The sequence below is a fragment of the Schistocerca americana genome, chromosome 6, assembly GCF_021461395.2.
Source record: "Schistocerca americana isolate TAMUIC-IGC-003095 chromosome 6, iqSchAmer2.1, whole genome shotgun sequence".
Classification (NCBI taxonomy): Eukaryota; Metazoa; Arthropoda; class Insecta; order Orthoptera; family Acrididae; genus Schistocerca; species Schistocerca americana.
Window position 1 is genome coordinate 286,737,970 of NC_060124.1, and position 14,560 is coordinate 286,752,529.

Below are 14,560 nucleotides of genomic sequence, written 5' to 3' on the forward strand. Positions count from 1 at the left end.
TGAACATCAACAAAAGCAAAACTAGGATAATGGAATGTAGTTGAATTAAGTCGGGTGATGCTGAGGGAATTAGATTAGGAAATGAGACACTTAAGGTAGTAAAGGAGTTTTGCTATTTTGGGAGCAAAATAACTGATGATGGTCGAAGTAGAGAGGATATAAAATGTAGACTGGCAATGGAAAGGAAAGCGTTTCTGAAGAAGAGAAGTTTGTTAACATCGAGTATTGATTTAAGTGTCAGGAAGTCGTTTCTGAAAGTATTTGTATGGAGTGTTGTCATGTATGGAAGTGAAACATGGACGATAAATAGTTTAGACAAGAAGAGAATAGAAGCTTTCGAAATGTGGTGCTTCAGAAGAATGCTGAAGATTAGATGGGTAGATCACATAACTAATGAGGAGGTATTGAATAGAATTGGGGAGAAGAGAAATTTGTGTCACAACTTGAAAAGAAGAAGGGATCAGTTGGTTGGACATGTTCTGAGGCATCAAGGGATCACAAATTTAGTACTGGAGGGCAGCGTGGCAGGTAAAAATCGTAGAGGGAGACCAAGAGATGAATACACTAAGCAGATTCAGAAGGATGTAGGTTGCAGTAGGCACTGGAAGATGAAGAAGCTTGCACGGGATAGAGTAGCATGGAGAGCTGCATCAAACCAGTCTCAGGACTGAAGACCACAACAACAACATGACCACCACTAAACTGACTGACTGCATAATGAGCTTACATCTGTTCACCTTGAGAACACATAATAGACAGTTTCTGAACATGTTCTACAGCATGACTCAAAGGACCAGAGCTGTTTGAATATATTCCTTGTGTAATTAACTTCACTATCTTCTCCAATGCTTTTGAATCCCATAAGATGTCTCTGAAGTGTCCAAAAAATGGATGCTGTACATCAAAAAATATCTTCATCTACATTTGCACTCTGCAAACCACCGTGAGATGCATGGCAGAGGGTGTGTCCCATCGTATCAGTTGTTAAGGGCTTCTTCTTGATCCATTCATGTATGGAGTGTAGGAAGAATGATTGTTTGAATTCCTCTGTGTGTGCAGTAATAATTATTCTAATCTTATACTCATGATCACTGTGTGAGCAATATGTAGGGGGTTGTAGTATATCATTTAAAGCTGGTTCTCGAAACTTTGTTAATAGGCTTTCTCGGGATAGTTTACATCTCTCTTGAAGAGTCTGCCATTTCAGTTCCTTCAGTATCTCTGTGACACTCTCCAATGGATTAAAAAAACCTGTGACCATTCGTGCTACCCTTCTCTGTGTATGTTCAATATCCCCTGTTAGTCGTATCTGGTATGGGTCCCACGTACTTGAGCAATATTCTAGGATGGGTCTCAAGAGTGTTTCGTAAGCAATCTCTTTTGTAGACTGACTGCACTTCCCCAGTATTCTACCAATAACCCAAAGTCTACCACCTGCTTTACCCACGACTGAACTTACGTGATCATTTCATTTCATATTCCTACAGAGTGTTACACCCAGGTATTTGTATGAGTTGGTTGATTCAAACAATGACTCACTGATACTATAGTCATAGCATACTACATTTTTTCATTTTGTGAAGTTCACAGTTTTACATTTCTGAACATTTAGAGCAAGTTACCAATCCCTGCACCAAGTTGAAATCTTATCAAGATCTGATTGAATATTTATGCAGCTTCTCTCAGATAGTACTTCATTATAGATAACTGCATCATCTTCAAAAAGCCTGATTTTATTATCGATATTGTCTGCAAGGTCATTAATATACAACATGAACAGCAAGGCCCCCAACACACTTCCCCGGGTTCGATTCCTGGCAGGGTCAGGGATTTTCTCTGCCTCGTGATGACTGGGTGTTGTGTGATGTCCTTAGGTTAGTTAGGTTTAAGTAGTTCTAAGTTCTAGGGGACTGATGACCATAGATGGTAAGTCCCATAGTGCTCAGAGCCATTTGAACAATTTTTGAACCAACACACTTCCCTGGGGCACACCAAAGTTACTTCTACATCTGACGTTGACCCTCCATCCAAGAAAACTTACCGTGTCCTCCTTACCAAAAACTCCTCAATCCAGTCACAAGTTTCATTGGATACTCTATATGATCGTACTTTTGACAATGAACATAGGTGTGGTACTGAGTCAAATTATTTTCGGAATTAAGAAACACTGCATCTACCTAATTGCCTTGATCCAAAGCTTTCAGTATGCCATGTGAGAAAAGTGCGAGTTGGGTTTCACATGATCGATCTTTTCGAAAACCATGTTGGTCAGGTCCTTCTGTTCAAGATATCTCATTATGTTTGAGCTCATGGTATATGCTAAGATTCTACAACAAATCAGTGTCAAGGATATTGGACAGTTGTTTTGTGGATCACTTCTACAACCCTTGGTGTAGACAAATGTGACCTGTGCCTTTTTCCAAGAACTGGGCATGGTTTTTTGTTTGAAGAATCTAAGATAGATTATAATGAGTAGAGGGGCTAACTCGTCCTCAAATTCAGTATAGAATCTGACAGACTCCATTGGGGCTTTGAGCTTTGTTCAGTTTTAAAAATCTCAGCTGTTTCTCAGCACCACTGACACTAATACTTATTTCACTCATCTTTTCGATGTTAAGAGGATTAAGTTGGGGCAATTCTCCTGTGTTGTCCTTTGTAAAGGAACATTTGAAAACAGTGTTAGGCATTTCAGCTTTTGTTTCGGTACTCTCAATTTCAGTTCCTGTCTCATTCACTAGGAACTGGAGACTAACTTTGGTGCCACTGATAGCCTAACTTTGGTGTCCACTGACATATGACCAGAATTTCTTTGGATTTTGTGAGAATGTCATCTGACAATTTTCTGCTCGGGTAGTCATTGAAGGCATCACGCATTGCTCTCTTGACAGTCAAACGTGTTTCATTTAGCATCTCCCTGTCTATAGCTGTAAACTTTGTTTTACATCTATTACGCAGTAATCTCTGTTTCTTTAGAAGTTTCTTTACAGTGACTTATACCATGGAGGTTCCCTCCCATTATGAACTGTTCTATTGGGTACATATCTATCCAGTGCGTGTTCAACAATTCTTTTAAACTTGAGCCAGAGTTCCTCTACATGCTCCTGACCTGTGCTGAAAGTTTCAAGTTCCTCATTGAGACATGACATTACTGATTTTTGATCTAATGTACTGAACACATATATCTTTCTGCTTGTTTCAGTTGTCGTTTGTACTTTGATAATCATTATTGCCACAACCATGTTACCATCACTGGTACCAGTTTTAATGTATCCTCAAAGAGGACACATCTATTTGTTGCCGTTAAATCCAATATACGAGGGTGGTTTGAAAAGTTCTCAGAATCACCATGAGAGGTAAGCACTAGCGCAACGAGTTGTTCACATGATATTCATTGGACTGTTGCCTGTAAACATGTGCCACATCAGTGCTCTTGGAAGAGAGCTGTGGTGGTGACGTGGCTCTGTTGCTGTTCCCACAGAATGATTTGCGAAGATGGAAAAAAACAGAGATTTGAGCAGTGATTAAGTACTTCGTAAAGAAAAGTATGAAAGCAAAGGACATTCATGCTGATTTCCAGAATACACTGGGGGACTCTGCTCCTTCATATTCAACTTTTGCCAAGTGGACAAATGAATTTAAATTTTGTCGGGAGAGCTTAGATGATGATCTGTGCAGTGGTTGGCCAAGACGTGTCACTGCTCCAGAAATCATTGCAAAAGTGCATGAAATGGTCATGCAGGATCCCCAATTGAAAGTGCATGAAACTGCTCACGCTTGCCAGGTGTCATCTGAAAGGGTGTATCACATTTTAACTCAAGAATGAGAAATGAAAAAATTATCTGCAGACGGGTGCCACGACTCTTGATGCTCAATCAAAAGCCCATGAGAATGGACATATTGGGACAATGTTTGGCTCGTTTTAGGAGAAACGAACAAAATTTTTTGCGCCAGTTTGTGACTACAGATGAAACTTGGGTGCACTACTACACCCCAGAAACAAAACAACAGCCAAGTGGGGGGAACATGCTGATTCTCCACCACCAAAGAAAGCAAAGACAATTCCTTCGGCAGGAAAGGTCATGGCATCAGTGTTCTGGGAAGTGAAGGGGATTCTGTTTATAGATTATCTCCACACTAGGCAAGCAGTTACTGGAGAATACTATGCTAACCTCTTTGACAAATTGCAACAAAAGATACGCGAAAAAAGGCCAGGTTTAGCAAGGAAGAAAGTCATGTTCCATCAAGACAGTGCGCCCCCACACACATGTGCCATCGCCATGGCAAAATTACATGAACTAAGGTATGAATAGTTGCCACACCTACCTTATTCACCTGATATGGCTCAGTCAGACTTCCATCTCTTCCCAAAACTGAAAATTTTGCTTGGTCGACGAAGATTCACTTCAAACGAAGAATTGATAGCCGGAGTCAACAACTATTTTGCAGACTTGGAGGAAACTCATTTTCAAGACGGTACCATGGCATTCAAACATTGTTGGACCAAGTGCATTAATCCACAAAGAGGCTACATTAAAAAATTAAAAAAGTTTCATTGATGTAAGTACTTTTTTTCTATTCTGCTCAGAGAATTTTTTAAACCACCCTCGTATTACCATTGTGAGTGGGGTTCCTATCTGATATAAGTAGTTTCCAAAGAAGGCATATACACTCCTGGAAATTGAAATAAGAACACCGTGAATTCATTGTCCCAGGAAGGGGAAACTTTATTGACACATTCCTGGGGTCAGATACATCACATGATCACACTGACAGAACCACAGGCACATAGACACAGGCAACAGAGCATGCACAATGTCGGCACTAGTACAGTGTATATCTACCTTTCGCAGCAATGCAGGCTGCTATTCTCCCATGGAGACGATCGTAGAGATGCTGGATGTAGTCCTGTGGAACGGCTTGCCATGCCATTTCCACCTGGCGCCTCAGTTGGACCAGCGTTTGTGCTGGACGTGCAGACCGCGTGAGACGACGCTTCATCCAGTCCCAAACATGCTCAATGGGGGACAGATCCGGAGATATTGCTGGCTAGGGTAGTTGACTTACTTCTTCTAGAGCACTTGGGTGGCACGGGATATATGCGGACGTGCATTGTCCTGTTGGAACAGCAAGTTCCCTTGCCGGTCTAGGGATGGTAGAACGATGGGTTAGATGACGGTTTGGATGTACCGTGCACTATTCAGTGTCCCCTCGACGATCACCAGTGGTGTACGGCCGGTGTAGGAGATCGCTCCCCACACCATGATGCCGGGTGTTGGCCCTGTGTGCCTCGGTCGTATGCAGTCCTGATTGTGGCGCTCACCTGCACGGCGCCAAACACGCATACGACCATCATTGGCACCAAGGCAGAAGCGACTCTCATCGCTGAAGACGACACGTCTCCATTCGTCCCTCCATTCACGCCTGTCGCGACACCACTGGAGGCGGGCTGCACGATGTTGGGGCGTGAGCGGAAGACGGCCTAACGGTGTGCGGGACCGTAGCCCAGCTTCATGGAGACGGTTGCGAATGGTCCTCGCCGATACCCCAGGAGCAACAGTGTCCCTAATTTGCTGGGAAGTGGTGGTGCGGTCCCCTACGGCACTGCGTAGGATCCTACGGTCTTGGCGTGCATCCGTGCGTCGCTGCGGTCCGGTCCCAGGTCGACGGGCACGTGCACCTTCCGCCGACCACTGGCGACAACATCGATGTACTGTGGAGACCTCACGCCCCACGTGTTGAGCAATTCGGCGGTACGTCCACCCGGCCTCCCGCATGCTCACTATACGCCCTCGCTCAAAGTCCGTCAACTGCACATACGGTTCACGTCCACGCTGTCGCGGCATGCTACGAGTGTTAAAGACTGCGATGGAGCTCCGTATGCCACGGCAAACTGGCTGACACTGACGGCGGCGGGGCACAAATGCTGCGCAGCTAGCGCCATTCGACGGCCAACACCGCGGTTCCTGGTGTGTCCGCTGTGCCGTGCGTGTGATCATTGCTTGTACAGCCCTCTCGCAGTGTCCGGAGCAAGTATGGTGGTTCTGACACACCGGTGTCAATGTGTTCTTTTTTTCCATTTCCAGGAGTGTAGTTTGATGAAGTATTTTGGTTTTAAGAGTGTACATATGCTTGCCACCACAGGGAAGACTATTTATAAATACATTAATCTGTCCTTTAACATCAGTTCACACCCATTTAAATTTACTCAGAAGAGAGTGTTATGAAAGAGAGAGTTAGGGAAAATCCATTGTGTTGCAATGGAAAATGTCAACTGGTCATGTGTAAGTTGTAGCTGTTAATTGTATGACTGCCAAGCAGAATGCACATAAAATTTTATGTGAAGAAGCTGAGTGTAAATTGAATGTAACCATTGCTTTTGTAGATTGTATTGCATATTGAATGGTATTTGTCAAGCGTATAATGTTTGAAAGAGATGTAACGCAAGATGATTCCATATTACGAAATCTGTCATAATCAGATGTTAAGGAAACTTGCAAGTCCTCAAACTGGAAAAATGAAGCAGATATACATAGTAATGAAACATATCTGAACTACCCTACCTTAATTTTGTGGATGGCTTGTTTTGTTGGCCTCTAAAGCAGATAAATGTCAATGACAAAATGGGAGAACTCAATAGAGCAACTTCAAAGATCTGAAAATTTATTATCGTAAGGCAAACTTACTACATAACCAATGTATCAAACATATAATAGCACAGTTTAACAGTGAAGTCACAGAGCCAGTTGATGGATTTTAGTTTAGGGGAGTTAGAAAAGACAGTGATTTCATGGACATGTAAAGAAATAAAAAAGTAAATATGTTAGAAAGTGTGATTGGTAAAGTAGACAGTTTTCAAAACTAAGCTTCTGATATATATGAAAAGAAACATTAGCAATCGGTGTGTCTTACCAGTATTGACATATGGCACTGAGACATGGGTGTATAATGTGAGATTCATTAATTAAAAGTCTGAGGATTGCTCAGCAAGCAGCAGTATTGGGTAGTGACCACAATAGCCCATCACAAAATCAAGTGTTTTATTACATATATAAAAATGTCTCATTCTGTCCAGGTTAATTTAAAAGTAAAGAATCCTTAGTTCCAGCTCAAACCAGTTAGTAATTTCTGAGTAATTAAACTTTTTCATAATTTTGAAGTGCGCTGGATACAGCAGCTACTAACATGAAAGTGTATGATAAATGTCATAAAGTGTAAAAAAACATTGCCCATCAGGTCACCTTAAGGTATCCTTATTTTCAAAAGTGTTAAGAAAAATGTAATTTTTTTTGCAGTAAAACTAGAAAATATTGTAAATTGGCAGTCCATTTAAATTTACCTAGAATCTGGAAGTTTTGGCACCATAGTAAATACATTAACGAAGCTCAACCAAATTTTAACTTTGTAACCATATTATCCTGAGATACAAGGTGTTTTGAACAGACCGGTTTGGAGGTGAAAGATTGCTACTAGAGGGTGGAATTTGTACCAGCTTCACTGAACAACCACCCTCCACTATAGAGGAAAAAATGGATTAGTTTTTAGTGCCCAAATTGGGAAAGCCATGATAAATTTTGGATTATGCTAGAGACTTTTCTTAATCTCTAATAGAATGATTATTTCTGTGATAAAGGACAGCTGTTCTGTACACCATTGGCACCCAAGAGCATTCTTTGGTTCTTGCCCAGTGCAGCAGTTGTGAAGGAATTGTGGATGACCCACACGCAGGTGAAGAAGTGTGAAATGGAATACGTACACTCTGATACAGCTAGTTTCTGCTGTGTGAATTCATGATAGTGAGGTCGTATGTCTCATTTACCTACAGTTTTAAATTGTCATGAAAGGCACAGTATTATCGGTTTTTCAAGGTTTTTGTAATTGACCTTTTGTGTAATAACTACATGATACTTAAAGTCACTTTATATAAGTGCTTTTCTGATTTTTGTAGTTACCTTTATCATTTTTTGTACCACCTGTGTGGAACACCATGTGACGAGTGGAATGTTACTAGAACTTTTCTCTTTAGAGTGAGTAGAAAAAAAAAACACTGAACTAACTGGTAGTTAATAAGGTTATTAATGGTGAAATCTGGAGCTAAAGTAGGCTCCAAAACCAAAACATGCCAGGTGCTTTCAATGTGGAAATATTATTTATCAGTACAAATCAGTTTAGTAGAATGATCTGTAAATTATCTACTGAAAGGAGAGTAATTTTTACCCAAAAACGTATCACTTCATATTATTAATGAAAACAGAAAAGTATTTAGGATCATATTCTTCAGTAGGTGGAGGTGAAATGTCAACTACAGACTGAAAATTACAGGTAATATTAATAATATTTTAGGTTATCTTGTTGTGTGGTGCAAGTGAGAACTGACTAATGAGAACTCAAGGGAACAAATAGTGAGGATAAAGTTGGCATCACAAAATAACAAAAACAGTGTAATGTTTCACCATTTCTTTAAATGTCTCCACCCACAGCATGGCGGAAATTATTAGGAGAGACAGAAAAGCCAACAAATGGACCAAGGAACTGATTGGAGTACAAGAAGTAAGTGTGGTTGTGATGAAAATGAGATGGAGATGGTAGAGACTCGTAACACAGTGAGTGCGATCTTTCTTACTTACTCACTGGTCATACCGGACTCGAGAGTCCATTACCGCAGCAACGTATTTTCGCCACCTGTCCCTGTCTTGGGCTATTTCCTTCCATTCACCTTCAATACCTAGGTTCCTTAAATCAGCCTTCACATTGTCCTCCCATCTACGCCTCGGTCTCCCCACAGGACGTTTTTCCTCTAGGTGCCCTACAAGTACTCTGCGCGCTGCCCTGCCCTCATCCATTCGAGCTATGTGACCCGCCCATCGCAGCCTGTGTGATTTAATAATACTGATTATGTCAGGGCTTGAATAGAGTTCGTGAAGCTCTTCGTTATTCAGTTTTTGCCACTCTCCGCTAATGTCATCCCTTTTTGCTCCAAAAATTTTCCTCAAAATTTTGTTTTCAAAAACTCGAAATGGCTTTTCATTTTGCACAGTGAGAGACCAAGTCTCTCACCCATACAGCATAACTGGTAGAATAATAGTTTTGTATATTGTAATCTTTAAATTCCTAGACAATATCCGTGATGAAAGTAATCTATTCAGTGAGAAGTAGCACGCATTTCCCGCCCGTAATCTCTTCTTCAGTTCGGATTCAATCTCATTTCTCGAAGTGATTTCCACGCCTAGATACTTAAATGTGTTCACTTTTTCAAACTGCATGTCTCCAACTCTTAAGATTTCCTGATCTACTGCTGTTGGCATTCCAGTAGTAACCAGGTATTTAGTTTTGTCTTCACTTATCCTTAGACCTACATCTTCACTAGCCTTGATTAACGCATTCGCATTTGCTGTTACAGATACTTTCCTATCACTAATGATGTTTAGATCATCTGCATACCCTAATATCTTAATATTTCCATGTAACTCCACACCCTCTGAATTATCTGCTGCCATTCATATAATATATTCTAGGACTATATTAAAAAGTAGCAGAGACAGGGCATCTCCCTGCTTAAGTCCATTCTTTATTACAAATTCTTCTGACTCCAATTTTCCCACACATACTCTACCTTTTGTGTTTTTCAAACTCGCTTCTATAAATCTAACATACTTCTTTGGTATTCCCAGTTCCAAAAGAATTCTGTACAATTTTGATGGCAATACTGAGTCATATGTTTTTGTAAAATCTATGAAAAGATTATGAACTGGTTTATTGTATTCCAATTTCTTTTCCAAAATTTGACGCAGGGTGAATATTTGGTCTATAGTTGATCTGTTCCTCCGAAATCCGGCTTGGTAATCCCCCACAATTTCATCTGCATATGGTGTAAACCTGCTTAGCAGAATATTTGAGAAAATTTTGGAACATACTGGTAATAGCGATATTCCTCTATAATTAGTACAATTCATTTTGTCGCCCTTCTTAAAAATTGGGATCAGAATCGACTCCTGCCACTCTTCAGGTATCATCTCTGAGTTCCATACTTTAGTTATCACTTTGTGAACTACCTCCACCAATTTCTGTCCCCCATTTTAACTAATTCTGCAGTTATGCAATCTGATCCTGGTGCTTTATGGTTTTTCAATTTGTTGATTGCATCTCTTACTTCCTTTAAACGTTGGCTCAGGTATCTGGGGTTCTGCTGTATGTATTTCGTACGCCTGCTCATTTCCTGCTTCCTGGTGTACATTTAATAGATGCTCAAAAGGCACCCTCCATTTACTTAATGTAGCACTGGGGTCTGTCAGCATTCCCCCAGCATCCCCTCGAAGTGCATTTGTCCTAGCCCTGAAGCCCTTCCTATACCCATTTATGTCTAGGTAAAGTTCCCTAATGTTTTTTGTTTTACTGTTTGTTTCCATTTTTGTAATTTGATTATTTGAACAATCCCTCTTCTTTGCCCGTAACCTACAACCAACTTCCCTTCTCAAGTTCAAGAACTCCTCTTGTTTTCTGTCTCCCATTCTATCCCAATGTAATCGCGCTTTTCTCCTTTCCTGTACCAATTTCTTGCATTCCTCATCAAACCACAGTTTCCTCCTGTTCTTCTTAATTGTACCTATTGTGACCTTCGCTGCCTCTTTGATATTATTCCTTACAGTGATCTACTGTTTATTTACATCCTCGTCTTGATCTTCATGTGTCCTGAGAGCATCAAACCTATTTGAAATTTCTATCATGTACCTTCTTTTCATCATTTAGCTTGTCAGTGTCGAACCTAACAAGCTCTGCATTGTGACACCTTGATGTTGCTGTAGATAGCCATTGGTGAACTTTGGCAACTACAAGAAAATGATCAGAATCGCAGTCTGCTCCCTTGAAAGTCCTAACATTTTCTATACTAGTGTGCCATCTCCGATCTACAAGAACATGATCAATTTGGTTTCGGTTGTGTCCATCCGGAGAGACCCAAGTTGCTTTATGAATGTCCTTCCTTTTGAAATATGTGCTCTCAACAATCATGTCTTTTGAAACAGCAAAATTAACCACCCTAGTTTCATTATCATTTGAAATGTTATGCAAACTTTCTTTCCCAATTGTAGGCCGGAATGCTTCCTCCTTCCCTATCTTCGCATTAAAATCACCTATGATTAATTTTGTATCATAGGAGGAGAACTCATCCCAACGTTGAGCTAGTTCTTCATAAAAGCCATCTTTAACAACCTCTTCAGTGTCCTCAGTTGGTGCGTGTACATTAATTACTACTAGTCTATTCCACCTGCCGGACAACACTATAACTGATAGTCGGTCACTAATGAACCTTATATCTCTGATTGCGTGAAGCACTTTCTCAGTACTGCGAAACCTGTTCCGAAACTGTAAGCTTCCGCACCTCCATAGAAAAATGTATAGTTACCCCTCTTTATGCTACCCTCCTCCTGCCACCGAGTTTCTTGAATAGCTGTAATGTCTAAATCGTATCTATCTAATTTGTCTAATAATGTCTGGAACGTTCCTGGCCTGTTCAAACTTTTAACGTTCCATGTTCCCAACCTGAAAGTTCCTTTCGGCCTGAATCTCTTCGAAGTAGGTTCCGCCCGGAGATCCGAATGGGATCCTAGTTTACGTCTGGAATATTTTACTTCAAAGGGACCCATGCCCATTAATGTTGCTGATTCTTGATGAATATATTTGATAGTAAGAGAAGAAGAAACAGGGATGGTTCATCACGCCATCGCTTGCTCCCCACCGGCTGTCCGCGACTGCTTATTTTTTTGTATTCGCAGCTGAGTGCGATCTAGACTGTTATAATAATTTTATGAAAAGGCAAGTTGCTACTCACCGTATAATGGAGATGCTGAGTCGCAGATAGAGTGGGGGGGGGGGGGGGGGGGCGGGCGGGCTTACAGGCTGAAAGCTTTATTTGTGACAGTCTTTGTGTCGTGCCTATCTACGACTCAGCATCTCTGCTTTGTGGTGGGTAGCAACTTTCCTTTTCATAATATTGTTACATACCATCCTAGATTTTTCTAGACTGTTGTAATTAATTTAAAAAAATGAGGGATAGGTGGACCAAGGAAATTCTTTGCTGGATTCTTAGAGATAAGAAAAGACCATGACAACTTCCTGGTGGAAAGTGGGTAAATGCCATTAGAAAACATGCAGGAGCACATGTATGTTCATGCTTTAAGACTGTAACAAGTGGAAATTTATGAAGCAGGACTATATCCAGCAGTGCGAGGCAGATATCTGAGTGATGTTTGGTGGCTAGTCACCAGATTTCTAACACTGACCGAACATTGGTTGTTACTACATACCTGAGTCTCAGATTCACTACATTGGTGACTGTTTCACACAGGTTGAAATCTGCTTTGTCGAAAACTTGCTGTTCATTATGTTAATGAAATTTTTAGGAATTAAAGGGATTGTAAAATTTTGGGAACGCATTTTGCCAAAAAATTGCAGCAGAGGCAGTTTGGCCAACAATAAGTGATGTTTTAACACACATCTGTTCATCGTGGTTGTTAATTTTGTAACTTGTTACAGTGTGAATTTTTTGTTAATGACATTAGGCATTAATTAATGAAGATTTGATTGTTGTTATTGATTGTTGTGCAGAAAGTGGTAAGACAGTCTTTTACAATGAGATGAGTAAAGTCTTAGAAGGAGATTCTTTTACGAAAATATTTCTTCTTTAAATGTAACAGTTTGCAGATAATTTTCAAGTGCCCTGTGAGCAGTATGGTGAGACTATGATAGTGTCTGTGTAAAATTTTCTTAAGAGGGTTATAAAATGGTTCCCTGGAATATGCTTTTTGGAAAAATGTCCAAATTCCAATACATTTTGATTCTTAGCTGTCTAACCACAAATTATGGATTGCATTCATCACGATTGGCAGAGAAAAAAGTGGCAGTGTCTGACAATTTATTTTATTTTCTCTTTTTTTTTCTAGGTTTCTGGCGTATTTTGGAACATGACTATCATTTTCGAATTGTGACCCAGATATTAAATCTTGTTGAGCACAACTCTTGGCCCCTGGATAGTGTAAGCAAATATGAGACATTGGAGAGTTTGAGTGAATTAGTTCCACCTGAAATATTAAGCCAGTGTTTCGAATGGTATGCAGAGCCCACTGGAAAAATGGACAGTGCTGGTGAGTACTGGACATTTGAAATCACAAAATTGCTCTTACTGTGTTATTAGTGATGACATGCAAGTTTTCTATGATAACTATTTATAACAAGAACTCATTGCTAAAGCATTGGCAAGGGTGTGGCAAAGAGTTCTGATGTGATGTGGTTTTAATTTGCCAAGAATATAGGTATTAGCACACACTTGCTCTCTGAGAGTTTTGTTCCTCAAAAATTTTATCTTACATTTTGTAGCCAAATACTCTAAATCTCCAGTGCTGTTCATTCTGAAAATTATGATGATTTAAATATTAGTGTATTTGGCTTCCATTTGCTACTATTACAGTATTGGATTTAGGAGGTAAGCTTTCAACAAAATTGTTACAGTCTTTATTTTAGATTTCTCCTGAAACTTGGGAATACTTTTTGGCAACTGTGTTTGTGGACTGATCTGCCAAGCGACCATCACCATAGTAAGTCCGATACACATTAAGATTTATCTATGCATAAAATAAATTGTTGGACATCTCCTACATGCACAAGGTACACTTTCAATGTATTGCTGGCCTACCATCTGTTGGTGTATGAAAGAACTCATAGCATAAAATGGCTGTACTCTCGCAGTGGATATTTTACGGGGTGTGATCAAAAAGTAACAGGAATTTTTTAATTTAATGGGCTTTGTACATCTAATTTTCGAAACTTTTTGTCTTGGTACACATGCTCCTGGTGTATGTTTGCATTGTCAGCTGGTTCGAATATTAAATTTCTTGTTGACAGTCAAGAAGGTTATATGTGTTTTAGAATGCTTGGTGAATATTTACTTTAAAAAAAGATGGCTCAAAGAATGTGTGTTAAATATTGCTTCAAAATGGAACAAAGTGCAGCACTGCATTTGAAATGCTGGCAGTGGTTTTTGGCAAATCAACTATGAGTGAGACAGCATTGGCATGTGGTATAAATAAATGTTTCAAAGAGGGTTGAGAAGACGTTCATGATAATAATGACTTTCCTGGAAGCCCTAGCACATCAATTATTGATGGAAATGTGAAAGAAGTAAAGAAATTGGGTCTGTAAAATCACCGAGTTACCATCAGAGAGGTTGCTGATGATGTTGACATATCCTTTGGATCATGCCAAGGAATTCCTCCTCCTCCTCCTCTTCCTCCTCCTCCTCCTTCTTCTTCTTCTTTTTGCAGGGAACATGTAGCAGCAAAATTTGTTCCGAAATGTTGACTTTTGACCGGAAACGACATCACGTAGACATTACTGAGGAATTACGGGTATGATGTCAAAACCAAAGCCCAATTGTTTCAGTGGAAACTGCCTGAAGAGCCAAAACCAAGAAAAATTTATGAGTTCGATCATTTATGAAGGTTCTGCTCACTGTTGTCTTCGATTGCAATGGGATAGTGCATTGTGCATTCATGACTTGTGATTGTACGGT

General features: G+C 40.2%; 1 protein-coding gene across 2 annotated transcripts in view; it reads left to right on the plus strand.

The window, feature by feature from the left end:
- Positions 1–14,560, plus strand: part of LOC124619535 (sister chromatid cohesion protein DCC1) — a 105,868-nt gene that overhangs the window by 72,794 nt on the left and 18,514 nt on the right. For both annotated transcript variants that reach the window (XM_047145995.1, XM_047145996.1), the window contains one exon: positions 12,936–13,136. In XM_047145995.1, coding sequence (XP_047001951.1) covers positions 12,936–13,136 — 201 coding nt within the window. The remainder of the gene's footprint in view (positions 1–12,935; positions 13,137–14,560) is intronic.